Here is a 22,513-nt window from a genome sequence, read left to right as displayed (position 1 = left end):
CCCGCCCGCCGCGCCCGGCCCTCCCCGGTCCCCGCCGTCACCCGGCCCCGCGGGGCGCGGCTCCCGCTCGTCCCCCGCCATCGGGCCCGGCAGGCCCCGGCCGCTCCGCTCCCAGCTCGGCGCCGCCCGGCGCGGCGCTGCGGGGGAGGGGCCTCCCCTCGGCAACGGCCCGCCGCGGGGGGAGGGGGGGCGTCGCGTCAGCGTCACGTGCCCGGGGCCGCGCGTCACGCGCCCGCCCGCCCTCGCGCGGCCGGCGGCCCGCTCGCCCCGCCCCCCGCCAAGGGTCACGTGCCGCGGGGGGCGGCCGCTGGCGTGAGGCAGCGCGAGGCGGCGGCTGACGGGGTCGGCGGCCGAGGGGGGGGCGGCCGGGAGCCTCCCCTGCTCCTGCTGAGGGGGACTCGGGGCTGCTGCGGTCTCTGTACGGGACCCCCTGCGTCCTCCCTCCCCCAGTTGCCCTGCCTTTGGGTTTTTGGGCAGCGTACCCATACGGAACTTCTCAAATTCCGCAGCAAAAGTGCTTCTGGCTCCCTAACCCTCCCCAAAGGTAGGCTTCTGAGGGTTGGCGTAGGTACTAAACATCAGTGATAAGTGTCTACCTGCAGAACTTGGGCAAAGGAGTTTAAAACCGGGTGCATGTATGCTGTTGGTATGCTGAAGTCTAATGCTTCTTGAGCATTTTCCTCTTGTAATGGTCTCTTTAAACGCAAAAAATCTGTTGTAATACTAAAAAGTGGACTAATTGAGAACCTACCTTCTTTTTGGCAGGTGCTGCCAAATGCTGAAGCTGTGATGTACCCATGAGTGAGTACTGCCAGCCTTATGCATCTATGGCCTCTGTGCCAGTCATTCCAGACTCTTACAACCATGTACTGGCAGAGTTTGAATGTTTGGATCCGTTGCTTTCTGCACTCAGGCTGGATTCTAGTCGTCTGAAGGTGAGTTTGTGATGTTCATTTTTGTTATTCAATTAAAAAAGTTACCCTAATCATTTTGTTATTCTAATTAGCCCACAAGCTTCATCGTGTTCTTTGGGGGTTTGTGCATGCTAGCTTATGGGTGGTGTGCTATGGAGAAAGAAGAAGTGAAGACAGAATCCTGCTACAGTGTTTTCTTAATGCAACTGCAGGGTAAAAAATACAATTGTAGACGGTTGCTATCTTCTACAGCTTGTCTGGATCTCAGACGAAGCAATTTTAATTTCTTTAGTGATGGCTCTGCTGCTAGTGTTTGAGGAGTGGCACACAAAGTTGGCAAGCAATGAACTCTTTAAAAAGCAAACTAATAATGTAAAGGAAAGATATTGTACTTACTAGTGTCTATGTTCTGCATTATGATTTTTATGCCTTCAGTGCACGTGTATAGCTGTGTCGAAGAGATGGATAGCTCTAGGCAGCTCAGGAGGAGGACTGAATCTTATACAGAGAGATGGTTGGAAGCAAAGGCTCTTTCTTACTCATAAGGTAAGGGTAAAATATTCTGGACAAAAATATCCAGGGGAATTGGGACTGGGAAAGAGGTGTTTTCATGTTAATTTTTATTAAAAGAGTCAATAGGTATTTTCAGCTTGTTTAAATTGTCCAAATAAGGTAACATTTCAGACTGCTATGTGTTAAAAAGGGTTGTGGTACTGGTCTGTGTCCCCAGAGTGTGTGGTGTAACGTGTTTCATGAGGTGTGAAAGAAACTGCTTGAGAGGGACAGAACTCTGCTTATCCAATTCTTACTTTTAACAGCAGCAGCGAAGTTACCCCCTGAATGTATGAGTCAAAAGAAAACCCTCGAACATGTAACCAGAGCACCTAACGTGGATAACTACTAATGTTTGGGTATCCAAACTATGAACTACCTGAATAGGCAAAGGAAATATAGGCTTGCTTGTTTTTTCTGAAGGAGGTCAAGGAATAGGGATTGCTGTTCCTACCGCCCAATAGTGTTTCCTGGGAGCCATTGTTGTTCCCACTATAAAATGAATGCAACCATCTTTGGAGGTTGCAAACACCTTGCTTAGTTCTGGCAAAACAACTTCCATAGGTACAAGGACAGGTGACTGATTTCTGTGTTCCCAGGCTGGAGGATGAGCTGTTGATTCTCTTGATCCAGTCGTGTTGTTGGCTGCTTCTTCTTAGAGTAAGCTCAGTGTGTGCAAACAGAACCCAAAAAGCACCCGTATCACCACAAACTGGTAGCAGCTGTTGACATTAATCTGTTTTATTTCATAGAGATAAAAGTTGTGTTCTGGCAAAGGTAGTACAAGAACGTTTATTACCCATGCTTACTGCCATACTTGCTTTCAGGAAGGTGCCATTTCCCGAGTTGCCTGCTGTTTGCATGATGAAGACTACGTTGCTGTTGCCACCAGGTGAATGATGTACTTGGAAAGCCAAATGGCGGATAAATATTTTGAAGTAACTTCTAAGTTTCAGACTGACATCTGCTGAGAACTTGGAGGGAGGCAGAGAATTAACTGGTAGAGGCTTCAACAGAATAATTCTCTGTGTAGTTTGCTTATTCTTTTTTTTCTGACATAATTATTCTAGGAAGAAGCTGTATTCCTGTAACAAAACATCTATGAGAGAGCTAAACATGCAAAGTTATGATAAATGTATCCTTGAGACCCTTCAGCATCAGAAGAAATGTTTTCAGTGATATGGCAGAGTGAAATTTGTAGCTGATATCACGTTGTTTAAAATTTAAATGCATATTTTTCCTTATGCTTAGCATCCTTGCTGGCAATGCCAGCTCTGAGGTGGACTTCTTGCTTAGGTTTTCTATTTCTTTGGGATAATGCATTTTTGTCGCTGGTAAAACACTGAATGCCTTTAGAACACTTATGCTCAAGCTGTGTTTTCTTTTAAATGTTGCAGCCAAGGTCTCGTAGTAGTCTGGGAGCTGAATCAGGAACGTCGTGGGAAACCAGAACGGATTTATGTTTCCTCTGAGCATAAGGGCAGAAAAGTCACAGCTCTATGTTGGGATACAGCAGCCCTCCGTGTTTTTGTAGGAGATCATGTGGGAAAAGTATCAGCCATCAAGATTAACACATCAAAACAAGGAAAGGTAAAACGTCACATACTTCGGGATAAAGAGGTTCCCAGGGGGTGCTGTATGGATTTTTTTATTTTTCTTTTAAGAGATGTAGAACAGAGGAAAATTTCCTTTGGCTGTTGGGAAAGCAAACTTTCTGGGTAGCTTTGACTGCAAGAGAAACAGTCTACTGAGATAACAGTAGAAATCCTTGCAATTCCATACCCAAACCTTTTTAAGCTAATTTACTAACTCAGTGTAAAATTGTTTTCAAATCTTTAGAACTAAAAATTTTGTGTGATTTAGCAACACAGAGATGCTGGATTCAGACTGACTTTGCGCGGGTAGGTTCTGACAGAAATTTGTCGAGACTTCAGAGATTTGAGCAAATCCACAGTTCATCTTAAATTTGTTTGCTATGATCAAGATCAAGCATGGTCTCGTAGAATTCCCTTCGGTACAGGACAGAGCAGTATTAAAATAGTGTGTTTGTACTGGCTGAGCTTCTTCTTCTTGGAGTTGACAAGTATCCAAGTGCTCAGTTTTGGCATTTCTGAGCCTGGTGGACTCCTTGGACCCCTTAGACTCCAGGTGCAGTGTCAGCCACATGTTTTGTGGCTGTCAGCTCATCTGTCAGTCTGAGAAAGGGCAGTCACAGACTCTGATTTTTTCTGGGCTTCCTGGATCAGTATGAGAGCTGTGCATGTTTATCCTTCTTCTTAAATGTGTATTTCTTGGGCTCTGTCTGGATACTCTCATTCCTGAAGATGTGCAGTAGTTAAAACAAATGGTGGGTGGACACAAAGTTTAAACCAATTACACTTCGTGCAAAAGGCATGCACGTTAATGAATAGCAGCCTGATTTCTAGTCTTTCAGTGTTTCAAGTTTTATCATGACTAGGTCATTTCCTTCTCCTTTTAGTTGGTAAGATGCAGCACAACCTGGAAGTAGGCATGTTCCTTCAGGTTGTTTCCATCCCTCATGAGAGACTTCAGAAGGAAAATTGTCTTAAAAGTAGCAAGAACATTGCATTTAAAGAGCAAGAAAATCAGCTGTGGAAGGATAGGGGAGAAGGGCAAGACCCATGAAATATGTGCCTGCTTGGCCCTGTTAAGACTGTTGGATCTCAAATGCAGTGCAGTTTGTTCAAAGTAAGCAATTGACACCTTCATAACAAACAAGACAGCTTTAAACTGTCAAACATGGTGATTGTCCACTAGAAAATGGGAGCGCACTTTGCAGTAGTTTCTTATTCATAAGAAGTCTGTCTAGGACTCTGTTCTGGCACCCATGCAAGCTGAGAGACTTGAGTAATTAAGAGCATTTGAGTAATTCACTGCTGGATAATAGAAAAAGTTTGTGAGTGTATATAAACCACCTAAATCTGATGGATTTTTTTTGTGTTCAGTAATCCCTCAGATCTGTCTCTATAAGACTTGGCTGAAAGTACCCGTTGGGAGAATTGAGAGAATTGGCAAGTGAACAAAGCTTACAAAAGAGACCCTCGTAAAGTTACAAAAACACTCTCTTAAAAAAAAAAAAAAGTCTGTGTGTTGTAGGATAAGATTTCTTTTCTTAAAACTTTGGTAATGGAAAACTTCAGTAATGTTTTTGGGAAGAGGATGATTTAGATTCCTCTATCTCTAAGCATTAGAACCTTGTTTCATGGGGGAGAGAAGAGAGGAACTGCATTGCCTTGCTTTGTCTTAGGCTGTATATTCAAGTGTATGTGAGCCTTTTCTGAATTTTGCAATTTTAACTTAATGAAATAATCTTTATGCTGAACTGGGGCCCAGTATGCGTTTTTTTCTTTTTTCTTTAAACTGTAGGCTGCTGCCACTTTTGTGATGTTTCCCGTTCAGATTATAACCACTGTAGATTCCCGTGTTGTTCAGCTCGATTATTTGGATGGAAGACTGCTCATATCTTCACTTACACGTACTTATTTGTGTGATACAGAGAGGCAAGTTATGTTTTTCTTGTAAAATATTGGACTTGCAAGGCTGCTCTGCAACCAGGTGGGTTGACTGCAGAAGGCTTTTTTCAGCAATTGCTGAAAGAGGAAAAAAATCTCATGATCTACGGTTTTACTTAAACTAATAAATATCGCTGCACCCTGTATGTTATAAACTTTATGCAGGCTTCAGAATTTAAATTCTGCAATGAAGAAAACAAACAATCAGTTCAGCAGTTAGGATTTAGTATTTTTATTCTTCAAGAACAACATAAAATTAATTAGAGCCTTTGTTAATGCTGCCTTGACAAATGCATTTTCTTCACTAGAGAGAAGTTTTGGAAAATTGGTAACAAAGAGAGAGATGGAGAATTCGGAGCATGTTTCTTCCCTGTTGGAAAAAACAACGGGAATCAGCAGCCACTCATATATTGTGCGCGGCCTGGCTCAAGGATGTGGGAGGTGAACTTTGATGGGGAAGTGCAAAGCACGCACCAGTTCAAGCAGCTGCTCTCATCACCGCCTCTCCCTGTTGTTACTCTCAGGTAATGCATGAGCCTTACCGGTGATAAACAAGCTAGGGACCTCGAGACTAGCTGAGAAGATGAAATAAACTCCCAGTGCAGTCAAAATTTAATCCTAGCTGTCATCTTAATGTGTTTCCATCTAATAATGAAAACCAGTAGTTAATTACTTAATTAAAAATGCCAAAGCCTTGGTTCTGTAGGTGTCTCTGTGACTATAGCAGTGAATTTTGCTGTCATAAGACTATGTACATTTAAGCCAGGTTTAGATTTAAAGGATTAAGAATGTGATACTATTATAGTTATATCTTGTAATAGATCATTTTTCTTTACAGAATGGATCCTCACTGCATGACTTCCAGCTGCTCTCCACAATCTTTATCTTTCCCCAAGCTACTGTATTTGACGTGAGTGTTGGTTTCCTGTTGAAAAAGTAGATTTAAAAATCCTTTAATAAGTTGTGTATACTCCTAATTTGTATTATCAACTTAATGTTTTTGCATAAGAATTTTCCAAATATCATGTTAAACAACTGTCTCATTTGCTGTACTTTCATATATAAGGATGACGTTGGCTTACGGTGACTACTGCGATTAACTTTTGCCTGGTTAACATCTGCTTTGCTTGCAGTGAGCACTATGTCGTGACCTGGACGGAAAGAGGCATTTATATCTTTGTTCCCCAAAGTGTTCAAGTCTTACTCTGGAGTGAAGTAAAAGGTAAACTTTAAGAATCTTAGTCTGTAATGTAGTTTGTTACGTTTGTCATATCTGAAGTCCTTGTCTAACACAGAGCCTTTCAGGCTCCATTTCTACAGCTGGATTGCAGAACATTTATCAGAGAAATCATTTTTGTTGTCATCTGTCAGACATACCCTTGACCTAGTAACCTTCTCTCCACCCCTTCCAGCCAACTCCTCCCTCCATATTTCTGAGAAACAAAACCTGGCATAAAGTGAATCTTAAAATACAGTAACAAAATACTGTGAGGTAGTAACTAAACCCACAGTACTCTTTCCCCATTGCTGTTTATTCCCAGGTATCCCGTGAAGGATAAACTGCTGAAAGCTGAAAAAACATTTTTCTAACATCTGTCTAACCAGTGAATGTATTTGTCACACGAGTGATGCCTCATAAATAGTTATATGTGTATGGTTGTAGGCACAGTCCTACAACTGTTGGTGGTTGTCACTTGACTTCTTCCTTCTGTCTCTCTCCCACCTTTTGGTGTTAAGTTTCCGATGCCTTTGTCTTTGAGTGTTTGCACATAGCGTAACTATTTCCTTTGGAAACTGCTGAAAGGTCAAAGAGGTTTCCTGCTACCAAATCTTTTTGTTCTTTTTCAAAGCTAATAATGGTGCACCTCTCTCATATTTATCAGTCTTGGTTTCGTTTTTCATCCTTCAAAGGAAAAGGGAACTTTAAGTAGCTTAAATGTACTTTTGGATGCTGTCTAGAAATGCAACTCTGGAAAATTTTGATACTTGAATTGTGCTTTATAGTTGTTAGATGCTAGCTTAGTGCTCTTTAGTGTTTGTTCACCATACCACTTGTGCTACATGTATTAGACTGTTGCACATGCTTGCGCTCAAGGAAATAGGTTTTCACCTACCTTCAGGAACAAAAAGGAATCCTGACGAACATTGTCAGTCCTTAACATGCTTCTGTGCATCTGGTTTTGCAGATATTCAGGATATTGCAGTTTACAAAAGTGAACTGTTCTGTCTTCATACAAACGGAAAAGTTGTACGCCTCTCCCTTCTGCTGGTAGACCGCTGCGTAGATCGTCTGATAAGAAGAGGGTTCTGGACTCTTGCTGCCAGGGTCTCTTGCCTCTTCCAAAATTCAATAATTTCTTGCAGAGTAAGTAAATACCTTTTTGTAAATGTTCCATGTAACTCCGTTTTGTTCCTTATTCTCTTACAATAAGTTCCATGGGTTTCCAAGGTTTGTATTTTCAGAGATTTTAAGAAGTCTGCTAGACCTTATACTTTTAGTATGAAAATTAGCCTGCATATTAATTTTTTCATGCATGCATTAGAAATAATAATGCTTCTGTTTACCTGTGTATTTTTAGGCAAGGAAGAATTTGCCACTAGACAAGCTGGAGCATTTGAAGTCTCAGCTGGATGCCTCAACTCAACAGGATCTCATTTCACGTCTGGAGGAACTGATCTTGAAGGTGGAACCTCTAGATTCTGCGTGCAGCAGTAGGAGGAGTAGCATTTCATCTCATGTAAGTGTATTAGTAATGCCAAAAATGTTAGCTAGAAGTTTTATTTTTGTGTCTTACAACCATCTTGTTGCTCTCTTTGTAGATGAGGCTTTTGATTTTACTGTGTCTACTATAGGCGATAATACTGGTATTTAAAGTTACTTGGGGTAGGGAGGTATGAAATACTACTACTTGTGTTCTTTAGGCTCTTACACCCCTGTCTTTGTATTATTTTATGGCTAATGGTTGAGGTACGGACAAAGATAGATACAAAAAAGGCTTTCTCCACAGCTGAGTTTTGTACTTCGCCGTGCTTCAGTAAAGGTCATCTTGATTATAACTGTGGTCTTATCTGGTGAATGCTGAATGTCTGAATGTTCAGAGCTGTCCTAGCCCTGTTTTAAAAATGGTCTCACCCTGCAGCTCAAACAGAAAGCTCTAAGGAAAAAATTAAGCGTATTTTTAATACTCTTTTATACATAGAGCTGCTTGGCGTTGACTTCCCAGCAGTATTTCAAGAAAGGGGAAACATTCCGTAGTTAATACAATATGAGTTGCTTTCAATCTAAGTATTTAAAAAGTGAAGCTTAAAAACCAGTAACATAAATTCCATCTTGACATGGTAAACGAGTTTTTTACATTGGCAAATGGGAAAGTAAACTACGTGGACTGACCATGAGCCAAAGGTTGTACATGTGTCTAGAAGCAGACAGTGTTAGAGGATCCATAGTTGTGCTAGCTAGGTATGGTTTACTGGTAGAAAGAACATGGACTCATCTGGATGCAGGTAAATGGGGTGAAGTGGCTGGTTCACATACGAGACTAAAGCCAAGATATTTTTGTCTCGTGGTCTTGTACTGAGTATGCCAGTTGTTCCACAGGCTGCTTTCCTAAAAGCAATTGCAGTGTGTGTATCTTTATAATGTCACTGGACTATGCATTTAACAGCACGTGTGTCCTTTGCTGTTCTGGATCTGTCAGTAATCTGATCTTCCATAGGGCTTTCTCAGATAGTGAATTATGAAGTACTGTGAGGTTATTTCTGTTGGGATGGTTGTTTCAATTCATTGCAGGAAGTTGAACAAGGAAGTGCAACTCGAAAAACATCTGGCCCTTCTCCCTTGTCTGACAGGAAAGCTTCAGTGTCTTGGACTCTGGTATATATCGTGTTATTAGTCGAAGAGGCAGTCAGTCCGATGAAGACTCATGTTCTCTCCACAGTCAAACATTCTCAGAAGATGAGAGACTTAAAGAATTTCCTGCACACCAGGAAGATGAACAGGTGGAACTTGGTAATGTTTCTTAATGAAAATATGTTCTTCAGATGCAGTATTTATATATTTTACAAGAATTGATTTGCTCTGTGCTCTTATTTTCCACTATCAAGTTATCTATAATTAAATTTTCTGATTTGTTCAATGGAAACACAGTCACCCCACCCTCCAGTCAAACTCTTTCTTGAAACATTGGGGTGAAATACTGGCTCCACAGAAATGAACACATAAACAAAAGTGAGAAAGAATACAAAAGGTCCAGAGGGCTTTTCTCAAGCTGGAGTTTCACTCAAAATTTTTTCCCCCTCTGTGTGCAATTAATACTGAGACTGTCTTGGCTGACTATGGCAGTGTTAATTGAGCTTCAAATGAGATTCGTTTGATGTCCCTATCCTTCCAGTCTTTTTGGCTACAGGAAAGAATTTATTAGTCTTGTCTCTGGCGTTATGTCTTCAGGGAAAACAAGTAGGCTTAGGGGGAGTAGGCTTAGCTTTCTTGCAGGATTTCGTCTGTAAAGGGGATCACCTCTTACACATTTATACATTAGCATGGGAATGATATAATTGTTAATATCTAACATTTTAACTACTCAGGGAGTTTATTTCTTAACAAATACCTGTTGCTAGATGAAACATAGTGAAACTGTGTCTTGTTCTCTGCTCTGAAGAGGAAGAAACCTGGGATGATAAGGAGCTCGTTTAGTTCAGGGTGCGGTAGAGAGGCTTTCCATTAAAAAGGCTGCTCTTAGCTGTTGCAGAGATGTTTGAGGAGGAAGACAATTTGGATGCTTTGTTGGAGGAAAACCACAGTAGGGTGGGAGAATTTTTGCTTCTCTGTTTGTCAGCAGTGTGTCCTGCTGACTAAGGTACATGATGTTTGTAGCCCTTATGCTTACATTTGTCTCTTTACCTTTGTTCACCAAAAAAATGACAAGTGAGAAAATGTGCAGGAAGGATACAATTTCTAACATTAAAACTCTAAAATGAAGGGTCATAGTTCTTGAACATTGTGAGTTAAAACTTTTCTATCTGTTCATTAAGTGATAGCAGATTTGTTGATTGTTCCAAGGTAGAGAGGTTCTAGATGATTCCTGAAGCACATGTACTTCGTTTGGTATTTAAGAGCAATAGACTTATGAATGACTTCATTTTTTTTTTTGCTGTGCTGCAGCTGGTTTCCCTGATCATATTTACATAAGATGTCACAAGTTTTTAGGTTGCTAATTTGTATAATGAACAAAAGCAACCTTTTGGTCCCAGTCAGTTGTGACCTTGAGGCCTTATTGAGGGAGAGTGATGAATTCTGTTAGAATTTCTGTAATAGCACAGCATCTTTTCTTCTCAGCAGTGCAGATAGGTCTGACTGTTGCAAAACAGTGTCATTCTTACTCAAAAGTATCCTTTTTTTCTTCATCACACCCCTTAAAGATACAGTGTGCTTGTACAAGGAAATGACTAATCAAAACACCCTGTAGATACAGGTAGGTATATAAGAGTGAAGAGGAACTAGTCAGGGGCTCTGTATTTCCTGTGATTATTGTCAAAAGCCAGAGAGTTATGGGTTTAATTGTGTTTTGAAGTCCCTTCAAATAGGAGTGATTTACACCTTAACCATGATTTGTGTTTCTGTATGTTCAGATATAGTTTCCCTTTTAGGAAATAGGGCTGTGTGAATTGATGCATACTACAACATTTAATTTTCCTATCTGCTTAAATAACTGACAGTGGATTAAATCAATTTTTTTTGTCTTTGAAATGAACTGTAAGGTTATGTATAAATGGTAAGTTTTCAGACAGTTATTGCTGATTGTCATTTGCCTTGTTATAGAGCCTAAAGGTTTTAAGTCAGTAATAAAATGGTCCTTGAGACTAGGTCGTGCTTTTCTGTCTCCCCACAGTCTTCAACATGATATACTGAAGAATATGATTATTCCACGCAGATTATCTAGGAGTGAATTAGTGACTTGTGCTTTGTTTCACTGTTTCATTTTTGCCAGGCCATTGTTTCATGACTCTTTATTTCAATTCCATTTGTTAGACAACGTATCTCATGCATCTGTGGCGGTTGAGGCTGACCGGAGTGAGACTTTCCTCCCATTCAGTATTCCTTTGTCATTTCGTTCCCCATCTCCTCTCGTCTCTCTCCAAGCTGTGAAAGAAAGGTAAAACTTGCAGGAGGTTCATTCATCCATTACATCATTCCCTTTTATGTCCTGTGAATTTGTAGCATTGTCTGATTTAGTTCATACTCTGCTCCGCAAAAATGTAACACTTGAAATGAAACACTGGAGATGCAGTGAAGCTTGCTAGGCTATTTAAAGCTTTCATCTTGACTCTAATGAAGATACGAAGAGCTGCTGTAAGCTTCAGTGCAGCCAAGATTTCAGCCTTAGTTTTCTGAATGTTTGCTAAGAATATTTAACATAACCTTGTAAACTGTGGCTGTGGTTTGTACTTAGAAAGAAACTTACTCAAAATATTGTTTTAGAATTTAGCTTTTGTGCTACTTGGATTTCTGAATGATAAGGGCTTGTGGGCAAAAACTAAAATATTTGAATGGTGCTAGATATTACCAAAACACACTTGTGAAGTGTACTGTCTAGCTTGCCATCTTTCTCCCCTCATGCAGCACCTTTCAGTAAATCTAATGAATTTCTCAAATGTTCATGGAATAATGGTAGCTTATGCCAGGTGCAAGTAAATATGGTAGCATCCATTTTGTGCAGAAATCAAATTGCCTTTTAAAAACTCACTTCAACATATAAAGCAAATGGTGTTAAATACATAACTTAAATAATTCTTGTGAAGCTGATGTGTTTCTTAATCAAAAAGTTACTGCTCCATAATGACGGTTTGAATCATTACTTCTTCTTTAATCACTTAGGTATGTCAAATATATTCTGCAACAAAAAAACCATAGTTGATATCAGTAGTGTAAGTATCTCAGAATAGCTTTCAGACATACATGCATTGTTATGAGTTCTTTCTAAATCATAAGCAACTTTCAGGAGTTTGACTGTAAACAGTAATAGTAATTAGAACTTAGTTTTAAGTACCCTCTATGTTCTATTTATGATTAAGTAAAGTCATATTTTACAGTTACTTTTTTAAAGTTTCCCTATAATTCTAAAAGAAGGTGTGGTGGTTTTTTTTTTTTTTTTTTTTTAATGCTCCTAAACTAGTTCTTAGTCAGAAAGCAAGAGGCTGAGTTCTCTGTTCAGCTCTTGATAACATGGTTCTTCTCATGGTAGAAATGGGTTTGTGTGTGCTCGTTAGGATTTCTCTTGAATAAAATACTTGGGAGGAAAAAAAAAATCAATGACAAGAGAAGGATGTTTTTGGTGAGCTTTATAATCTGAAGAATTAACTTTGAGTGCTGTAAAACCATTTCTTGCTACTAAGAGGGCCATCGTTTCCTAATGCTTTCCTGATGCTTTATTAGCCCTAAAATGAAATGTAGCCAATTTGCATTTATTTGTGTACAAATATATCAAAATCTAAGCACTAATGTTAGTATGAGAGCCTGTTTTTTCAAGCAGCAAAAACCCCAAGTCTTAAGTACTTCAATTTTTGATTCTTTGTGCTGATATTACGGACCATGACTCAAGTACGAATTCTGAGCAGTTTCTTAGGGAGTTTTGTTCTCGTTGTCCATCACTGGTGAGATCCTTTTCTCAGAAGTTCTTCAGGTTATAAAGACATCTGAAACGATGGTTTGAATGGAAAGAAAGTGCTTGATTGTTTCAGTTGTGAACTTTGAATTTCACATGGTCAAACTTCTGACTTCTAGTGTTTCCAGCTTTGTACGCAAAACTACCGAAAAGATTGGCACACTTCATGTGAGTCCTGATATTAGAGGGAGGCAAGAAGCAAAGGATGACGAGCAGCAGCAGGAGGTGGCTGTCAGTCTTCTAGCATCTCCCCAGGAAGAGAGAGCGTGAGTGCAAAATCACGTTGTCTTAGCAATTGCATTTGCTGGGTGCTCTGAGGCTAGCAATCTAAAGAAAATGTACCGTTTCAAGGAGAACGGAGAGCTCAGTTTGTTTGTTTGTGTTTTTCCAGCTGCTGTTTGTTACTCTGGTGGGTTTAGCTGGTTCTTGCTGGCTTCTTACCTAGAAGCTGGTTCAGAGCGTTGGAGCATGCAGTCTCAGCAGTGCTGTAGTTACTGAATTGTAAGAATGTAGCGTATTCAGCAACTCTTATGTAGCATACCTGTGATGCCTGCTTGGGGTATGAGTCCAACAGTTTATGTCCTGCACTTACAGAGTGGGGAGTCAACACACTTTTCTCCCTCAAACCGTGTTTTATGGTACCTATAAAACATAATGGCTGTCCAATTAACACAGAGCTAAATTGTTTCATATTCCAGTAATTTTATAATGTATGGTAACTTTCATATGGTGTCATTATATTTTTTTATTTAGTGTCTTCAGAAATCTGCTGTAGTAAGAGCAGAAGCCATAATAAAGGCCACAGAATTATTATTATGGTTGTTCTTCATGTCCAATTCATCTGTAACTTTTGCTGAGCTGTTCCTTCTATAGAAATGGGAGCTTTATTTTTTTAATAATGGAATTAATGTTGTTTCCTGACAAATCTGAGGAAAATCCTCATGTAAATTATTAAATACAATGCTTCAGTGAAGGCTGAGATGAATGTGTTTTTCTAGATCAGAGCCACAGAGCTGCCAGCTTCCAGAGGAGGATCATCTAAGAGATCTCAAGGCTGCAACAACAGAAGCTGTGTAAGCTGGGCAATTTTTAGTGTCTAGATATGTTGGGCTTTAGTAGAAAAATGACTGATATTTTTTCACTACAAACATGTAAAAGTAATGTTGTAAGTGTCTATTAATGCTACCTGTAAAGCTCTCATTTTGGTTAATGATTTGTTTCCCCTGTTTAAAACCAAGCAAACCCACTATAAGCTTGGTTAGGACAAAAGGGTAACACTGAGGAATTATATCCTAACTACAAGCATGCTTAAAACAAACAAACAAACAAAAAAACATACAACAATGGCAAAAAAGAAAATCAATCACAAACACAATGCACACAAAAAAAACCCCACACCTAACAAAAATCAGTTCTGAAAGAAAGCCTGGGGAAATCAGGAGGTACTAACAGCAAATGCAGATGGTACAACTAGCCTAAATTCTGTTCGATGCATTCAAAACCACAAAAACGGCAGCAAACTGTAATTCAAGTTCAGGAGTATACTTTGAGTTGCACAAAACATATATAATGTTTCACTTTTGATGTCTTACAGCTGTGAAGCAACTTAACAAGTTTCTTTTTTCTACAGAGCCAAACTCCAGGATCCCCTGGTTTTGTTAGAACCACAGTGCATGAGAAGGGTTTTACGGGAATGGCTTGTCTATCTGGAAGAAAAATTTGGCAGGAGAGAGCATTTTGATTCCTCTGTTAGGAAGAGCAAGACTGTATGTGCTGAAGAACAGAGGGAAGTCCTGGAGGAAAACCTGCAAGTAAATCTAACTGGTGGAGACCTAGCAGAAAAAGAACCAAATAGTATCTTGGAAGACTACACTGAGAGTAATGATGAAACTTGTGAAAGCCAAAATGTATGTGAAAATAGTACTAATTTCAAGGGACCTTTGGGTGGCTGCTTTCAAATATCTCCTCCATGTGACCTAGAACCAGATGTTCAGAAAGATCTTGTGGAGCTGACAACTCTGTGTTTTGAGCTGAGTGTATTTTCTTGTGGAAATGGTGATTCAGAGGAAAGCTCTGATCAAGGTCTGCCACTAGCAGCTTTGTCGACCTTGGCTTGTAGGTTTATACAAAACTACTTCTTTCTTCTGGATTTGAAAAGACTAAAGCAGTGCATTATAACCACGTATGCAAACAGCCCTAATGTATGGGAAACATATATCGCAGGATTGAAAGGTAACTAATGAAAATTTTATTACTAGTAGACTGAGAGAAAGACTTTGTTTGGGAAGAAAAAGAAAATAAAGTTTGAAGATTCCCATTTATGCCTGCAAATTTTCCTTCTGTGGATATAGTGGGGGAAGGGGGTTGGTGGGTAGAAGGTTTTGTTCTGTTTTGGGGTGGTTTGCTTGGTGTTCCCCAGAAGGCTAACGTAGGGAAAAACTACTGGCTTCTAGGAGAGAATGGTATTCCCCTCACTTTGCAATTCCACAGAAACTACTTCTGAAGCTGTTAATTTATATGGAGCTTGTTGGTTGAACGGTGTGGCAGTTACAGACCAGATCTATGTAAAAGCAAATATATGCTCTTCAACGAGCAGAAAAATCTTGTGTAAAATCAAATATCTATAGAAATAAGGCAGAAGGTAGGAGATGGGGCTTCAGTATTTGCATTAGAAATGGAAGGCCTGACTTAAAGAGCATTGTCATTAGTGTGAAACAAGGCTGAATGGTCCCATGCAAGTGAATGGCTTGTGATCGCTTCAGACTTCCTTTTTCTGCAGAAATCCTTCTGACATTTTTGATTTCTCTTTAGTCTTATTGAAGTAAAGCTTCCTGATTATACTGGAAAACAGAACTACGTCTGTTCTCTGCATTCAGCTTCTGCTTTGTGTTTTCTTTTAAGAGTGACTTAAAGGCTTAGCATTAATTTGGCACTAACGGAAATCAGTCAAAGAACAGAATCTTGCTTTGATGGTTGGCATGTGGTGTTGGGCTTCTGGGAATTTGTTCATAATTTGTATCTTCATGAGAGCTTTAAAGTAATGTATACATTCCCAGTTTGCTCTCAGCTGGACTGTACTCGTGTTTGTAGACTGTTACCAACATTTCATCAGGATCTTGGTTTATGATGAATTCTGATTTCTGTGAAGTCAGTGACCAAACTAAAGTTTTTAGTTATTAATAGAAGCAAAACATACTATACTGAAAACTGCAGACCTGCATTATATTTAGCAAGCCATATGTCCTGCAGTGTGTTTTTGTTTTTTTTTCACAAGAGAAAAACTGCGTCCTCTGAAGTCCAAAGACTTCAGAAATGAGAAATATATCAAGAATATTGTTCCGTGCCTTCATTGTATCATTTATAACTGAAACTTGAAAGCACTGCCTCCAAGTGATGTTGACTTCCATGACATTTCATGACTTGTTCATTAACAAGTGTTCACTTGTTGCTACTGTTCTGAGGAAGTACAAAAGGTAACTTGTATCTCTACATGTAACAACAGCTCTGTGTGTGTTAAGGCAAAACACTGTCTGTATCTTGTAACATGTGCACTTATTTATTTCAGAACTAACTTGTCACAGTTCGGTTGCTTTGGCAATGGAAAATGAAGATATGTTGAAAATACTGAAACTGTTGCATGACCTGGGGCCCTGGGATGATGGCCCTCTGTTACTGGTACATGCTCAAAGGTAGCCAAGTCCTTTTTTTTTTTTCCTCTTCTCCATGTTGTCAGCTTGCTAGCAGGAATTGGTTTTGAGAGCTTCACACTTCATGAAGCTTTCTGGGAATCTCTTCAGAAGATCACCTTTCTGAAAATGGTTTTTGTTCTGCCTCTCTTTAGGCTTTATGAAAAATTTGGGGAAACAGCTCTTCGGCCCTTGATCAAGTTCCACCCCTCTATTTCACCTTCTGATATCAAGCAGCTTTGTAGGAATGATCCAGCTCACTTTTTAGCATATTTAGATAGCCTGGTGAAGTCACAGCCAGAGGATAAAAGGTAAAGGGAATAGAGAGCCTTTCACCTGTGTGCTGCCTTCATCACGCGGATGTGATTTTTTTGTTTGTTTAACCGTTTTGATATTTCTGTGCTTGGTGCTCTTTATCATTAGTTTCCAAATCATTCTGCCAGTTTTAGTTGGTTTCTCAGTATGGATTTTATTAGCTTAGGTGCTAGTTCTAATATTTTTTTTTCTGCAACATACTTTCAAAATAACCTGATATTTTTGTTCTTGTGCCTACTGTTCAGCATACCCAGGTTAGACAGTATTTAGGGAAAAAAAAAGCAAGGGGAATACAACCTCTGTCAACTTAATGGTTTTCTGTGGTTCCCTTCAGTTCCTAGGAACGTAAATGATTCTAGTTTTTTCCATACTTAATTTTAATCATGTTTTACTTTTTTGCTCGTGTGCAATTTTTACGTCTCCATGTATCTGGTATATTTAAAATCAGTATTTTTTTCCCCATGTGCTTTGTTTGGTAGGTCATCTCTTCTTAGATCTCTTCTGCAGCCGGAATCAATACGACTGGATTGGTTGTGCTTGGCAGTTTCTCTTGATGCACCACAAAGAGCAAATACTGTGGATGTGGAAGGAAATCCCAGGTAAAGCGGGGTTCACTAGAGGTTCTGAGTGCAGCAAAAAGCTGTTCTGCAGCCTTAGGTTTTATATGACACTTTGGATGTCAGTGAATCCTTGGAGCGTTTTGCATATTGCAGAGTTCAGCAGAAGCAACCAAAGGATTAAATAACTACCTGTAATACCTTATTGAATGACTGTTCTTGCTGAGACTATGCCATGTCTCGTTAATGTTCCTACTTCTATTTCATAAACCTGAATTTCTTGTAGAGAGAACTTTTTTTTTGAAGAAAACCATTAATGTTTTAAAACAAAAATTTTCTTTGTCTAGGCCACGATCACATTTGTTTACATGGGGCTACAGCCAGCTCATTCTGCTTTTGGTTAAACTCCCAGCTGATTTTGTTACAAAAAAGAAAATGGCAGACATCTGTAAATCACATGGGTAAGACGAAAGCTTGTTAATTCTTTATACTTGCTTAGTTGGTACTCTTACCCCAAAAAGATACAAATGAAAAACACTTACCTGCTCCTAGCTCGAACAAGTTTCACTCAAAAACATTTCCTGTTTTGAGGATGAATTTTAACAGTCCAATTTAATGCATCTGATACCCCTTGTGAGCCTGCTCTGTGATGAGCCGTATGATTGTTGGCATTCAAGAAATTCAGTTGCTTCTGTCTTCATTTAGTGAATATTTAATTATTGTTCATTTCAGTGTAGGATGAATATTTGATTCCTGGAAATTTTTACTCTGTTATTTAAGGTTTTGGCCTGGGTACCTTTTCCTCTGTTTGGAGCTGGACAGAAGAATAGAAGCCTTTACTAATATTGCTCATTTGGATGATCTGAGCCTATTGAATGAAGAAGATGGTTAGTGAATCTTAAGCTATGTATACCTTTCTGCAACATCAGAACTGCCCTTAGTCTCTACTGATTAAGTTTCTCAAAAGTAGAGTTAAGCTGTTTTTGTTGGTGGTGGGTTGTTTTCTTTTCTAATTTTTGAAGTGTTTTGGTAGCAGTTTCACTTGCTGGGTATACAGCAGCATATTTGAAAAACCGAAGTGAGAGTTATGCTCTTGCATCTTCACATGGTGTTTCATGAAATCAATAATTCTAGAAAACATTTAACATCTCAGGAATGTAGGGTTGTTTATCAGGAGTAAAAGCTAGGTTTGGAAGAATAGCTAACCTCCCCACGCGGCACAGAACTCCCCCCACTACACACGTTTATACACACACAGTTGCAACGAGCAAAGTATTGTCCCAGTAGCCTTAAGATGAACAAAACAATTATTTGTTTTTTGACTTGACAAAGCCTCAAATGCTGAAGTATTGCGAAGCTTTGCATATAGTTCAGCACTGAATCTTGACACTGAGTCAGTCAAGGCAATATAATTCTGTATGCAATTTGCTTGTTGATAACACTTGATTTTCTTGCATTTCTAAAGAGAAAAATAGAATAGCTAGCTTCCTTTTTAGGTATGGATCTGTTTAAAACAATAGGCTTGTAATAAACCTTGTTTTACAAACAACGTAACAAATTTGTTTTTGCATCTAGGTTCAATTCCAGAGACCATAGAAGAATGGAAGTTTCTTCTGCATCTTGCACAAAATCACAGCACTGTTTTTCACCAACATGGCCCACAGAATGGGAATGCTGCCAGCAATGGTAGCCCCAGCTGGCCAAACTGCATCACTGTGGAAAACATAGCTCTCTTATTAGCAAAGGCCATTGGCCCAAATCGTGCCTTGCCTCTATTGCAAGAATGTGGTGTGATGCTAGAATTGTCTGAGAGATTTACTGGAGTGTGTGAGATACTGAGAATTGCTGAGAAAAGACAAAGGTAAGATGATGCAGCAGCAGCAGCAGTTCTGTATATGCACACCATTTATCTTAGATCTTTTTGGTGCTTTAAAGTTTCTTTTCAGTTAACAAAAAGATAAAATACTTCACACTTTTACCTTGAATTTTAAACTCACTGAAACATGTTCTTTTATTTAAGAACTATATGTTATGCAATATAGGTACCTTAAAATGGGGAGACAAAAAGGAAATGGAAAACAGTACATTAGATATATGTGAAGGAGGTTCCGTGTGGAGAGTCTGATCTGACCCCTCCAGAGAAGGCATGCATGGTGATGTCATGATATCATGTAGTCATGTTTTTGACATTTGACAAACTGCTTTAAAAAACAAAACCATTGTTGTTAGTTTTTTTTAAACTGTTTAACTGTTTTAACTGTTTAAACTGGTTTTAAACTGTTTAACCTTTTCCTTTGTTTTTCTTGCAGAGCCCTGATTCAGGCCATGTTGGACAGGTGTGACCGGTTTTTGTGGTCTCAGCAAGCATAGAAAAAAAATGGGAAAACTTTGGGATCTGTAATGTGTATATTAAAGTGCCTCTTAAACTTTCAGGCTCTTAAAGAAGTGAACTTCTCCCTAAAAATTCAGTTGTATTGAGTCAACATCCATCTGACAGGTATTTGACTGGGAGCTGTTCACAGTTCTTTCTTATTCATTAGAGATGAGTTTTACACTCCAGAACTTCAATCAAAAGAACCCAGTATTTTATCTCAAAATTAAGCTCACAGATTTCCAAGATGAAATTGCCTTAATTTATTTTCTGAGTCTGCATGACTTAAGCGTTAAGGGTATGAGCCCCTAAGGATCAAGTCATGGTGTATAGATTTTTGTTTTCATTGTTTGCAGACATGAGAAGCCATTCCTGGGAAAGATTTAAGCATGTAATTTTTCATTTTCCTGTAAATAATACTTACTTTTTCAAGTAGCTGTAGAAGTACTTGGTGTGATATGTATTTTTTTCCTCTTAAATTATATGCACAGTTCTTACCCATTTGCAATTAATTATTTGTGACAAGTCTTAAAATAGTGAGAAAATATTTCTCAGGAGTGGGTTAATGGAAACCTGATGAAAAGAACTTACTAAATAAACTCACTGTTAAACTATAAGAGTGATATTTCTAAATTGCCTATATCTGCTTATGAAATATGAGTAGATTTTGGCTGTGATATTTCGACAGACCTCAGGACAGCAATATTCCACAGTGATTTTTGACCTTTTAGAAAGCAAGAGGACTACATATCTTATTCTAATATTTTCTTAAAAGCTGAATGTTTAGAGTATTTTAAATCAATGCCATCGAGCAAGAAATCTTTAAATATCTGTTAGAATACGAAGACTCATAAAATCACTTGGATTTAATTTCTTGTTTACAGAACTATGTTTTGTATGAGTACTGTTTCTGCACTTAATGCCTGTTTGAACAGTTTTCTTTTTAGGCTACTAGTTTTGACCCTTTTCACTGTCAGATTCTCACAATTTTAGCAGAAGGCCACGGTGTCTGATCGATAGTTGATTTTTGTTAAGTGTCATTTAAACAAAAAAAAAAACCTACTGCATGCATTAGAACAAAATTTTATTCTCTTCAAAATCTGTAACTTGGTCAATAAATGCCTTGAAAGCATTTCTTTATACAGATCTAAAACGAATCTTAGGTAGATTTGCAGGATTTATACAGTTCCCAAATAGTGCTTTTATTTTCGTCAAAACAGGACTATAGTAATACAGCTTTCAGACTTGGATGGGTGCAGTCTGACTCTTTCATCTCAATTGCAGGAAAGACTTTATTGTGGAGAGTTGGTTACTTCACTAGAGGAAATGAAGCTACAGATAGAGAATTAGTAGCAGGCTTTCATCTCTTAATACTGTTGCTTGTGGAAAAGCCAATAAGTAAGTACTTCTAAAAAAGAAAACTTTAAACATTTTAGGTTTTATATTTTGACATGGAAACAGCACAGATCCTTCCATCAGAAGCACACTGTGCCCTTATGTTACATTACAGTAAGACTGTTGGAGTAGGACCCAGGCACTTGCAGTATGTGGTGAGGTTAAACAAGTCAGATGATGTCAGTGTCTGCTTATCTGCCAAATGAACACACTGCTACCTCAGTGACTGTTAGGCCTAACTGTTTCATGCAGTACATCAAACCTTTAGCTGAGTACTAGTGTCCCCTTTCTTAGGGGAAGTTAGTTGGCTTTGTAAGAATATAGCTGACTTATCTCTAGATTTAACTGTTCTACTTTATTTGTTCCATGTACATTGTATACATAGCAGTCTTTTTCACTTCTGTGGAAGTTTTTTACGCTCGATTAACTTTTGTTGAGTGGTGTGTTTTTTTTGGCAATAAATCATAACTTTCCACTCAAAGTTTTTCTTGTTCTTAATTTTTTTGTTGTAGTAATCATACAGCTAATGTAACAGGAAGTATTTGTTAAAAGCTGGTATCTAAAGTGAGCTTGTGTCGATGACTTCAGTTAACTTGGTTGTCAATAAAGAGTAAAAGTTTACTTTTTGAAGAAGAGTCGGAAAAATTGCTGCTTCCTATTCTTAATGCATATGTTTTCATCATATATGGATAATGTGGAGGAAGTGTGATATGAAATGGTCTCATGTTTAGAATTTAGTTGCACAGAGCAATGCTATCATCCTAAGGCTTCCTGAAGGATCCCCCTTACCAGCTCTTCATCAGCCAGTTAAGCGTACACCACTGGTCGATTAAGCCAGCCTGCAGTGAAGCAGATGAGCTGTGGCTCGTCTGTTGTTCTGGTGACAGGTGGTGGCAGGGACCCTCGAGAAGTAAAAATCAATAAAGGAAGGCTTTGCCCTGGAGTAAGTGTAGCTAGCTTTTTTTCTCGTCCTCCTCAAAAAAAACAAAACTCTACCTGGCTCAAAACGCTTATTTCACCATTAGAATTATCAAAACCTACCAGGAGCTGTGTTTTATTTAAGGTAAACATATATATGTACAATCTGTTTCTTGAAGAGGGGCCATGTTTGCAGTTACTAAGTCTATAAGCCTGATGTCAATGCTAGTAATTATTGCACGGACCAGCATGGCAGAAGTCCTGAAGTGAATTCTTGCTTGAGTAAGCTAAGACAAGGCCATCTTCAGAGAATATGGAAAAACAGCATGTATTATTGTTCCTGAGCGGGGAATTCACCTCATACCATTTCCCAGTCAGAGGCTTATTGATTTAGATTGCAAAATACCGAGATTGCAGAATGACTGCATTTGTACATACTTAAGATTAAAGGACAGTTTGAGGGATAGAACTTCTGAATAGTGTTTTGTTTTAATTGCATCAGTGTGTATAAAGTCAGAAGACAGTCTCAGAGTGGCTCTTACATATGCTACCTTTACCTGGTGTGCACACGCAGCCTGTGCTTCAGTGCTAGAACAGAAGGGAATATTTTG

At 39.0% G+C, this 22,513-nt stretch overlaps 1 protein-coding gene across 1 annotated transcript; it reads left to right on the top strand.

Moving 5' to 3' along the window:
* Positions 1-292: 292 nt before the first annotated feature.
* On the top strand, positions 293-21,926 carry HPS5 (HPS5 biogenesis of lysosomal organelles complex 2 subunit 2). Its single transcript, XM_035539370.2, has 23 exons — positions 293-544; positions 766-935; positions 1,350-1,460; positions 2,294-2,358; positions 2,864-3,056; positions 4,854-4,987; positions 5,308-5,523; positions 5,838-5,909; positions 6,133-6,221; positions 7,186-7,364; positions 7,579-7,737; positions 8,849-9,008; positions 11,028-11,151; positions 12,780-12,926; positions 13,659-13,733; positions 14,291-14,892; positions 16,226-16,349; positions 16,502-16,657; positions 17,141-17,260; positions 17,566-17,679; positions 17,999-18,105; positions 18,794-19,079; positions 19,528-21,926. Exons 2-23 carry the CDS (start codon positions 798-800, stop codon positions 19,586-19,588), a joined length of 3,432 nt encoding a protein of 1,143 aa, XP_035395263.1. The 5' UTR covers positions 293-544; positions 766-797; the 3' UTR covers positions 19,589-21,926.
* Positions 21,927-22,513: the final 587 nt, after the last annotated feature.

Source organism: Cygnus atratus, chromosome 5 (assembly GCF_013377495.2).
Source record: "Cygnus atratus isolate AKBS03 ecotype Queensland, Australia chromosome 5, CAtr_DNAZoo_HiC_assembly, whole genome shotgun sequence".
NCBI lineage: Eukaryota > Metazoa > Chordata > Aves > Anseriformes > Anatidae > Cygnus > Cygnus atratus.
Note: the sequence above shows the minus strand (reverse complement) of the source record. Positions and strands in the feature narration are given on the sequence as shown.

Bases quoted from the DNA above. Each gene is read 5' to 3' on its own strand.
- HPS5 (XM_035539370.2), top strand. From the start codon at position 798: ATGAGTGAGTACTGCCAGCCTTATGCATCTATGGCCTCTGTGCCAGTC. The intron at 3,057-4,853 runs GTAAAACGTCAC...TTTAAACTGTAG, and splicing joins ACACATCAAAACAAGGAAAG to GCTGCTGCCACTTTTGTGAT. The intron at 12,927-13,658 runs GTGAGTGCAAAA...GTGTTTTTCTAG, and splicing joins TCTCCCCAGGAAGAGAGAGC to ATCAGAGCCACAGAGCTGCC.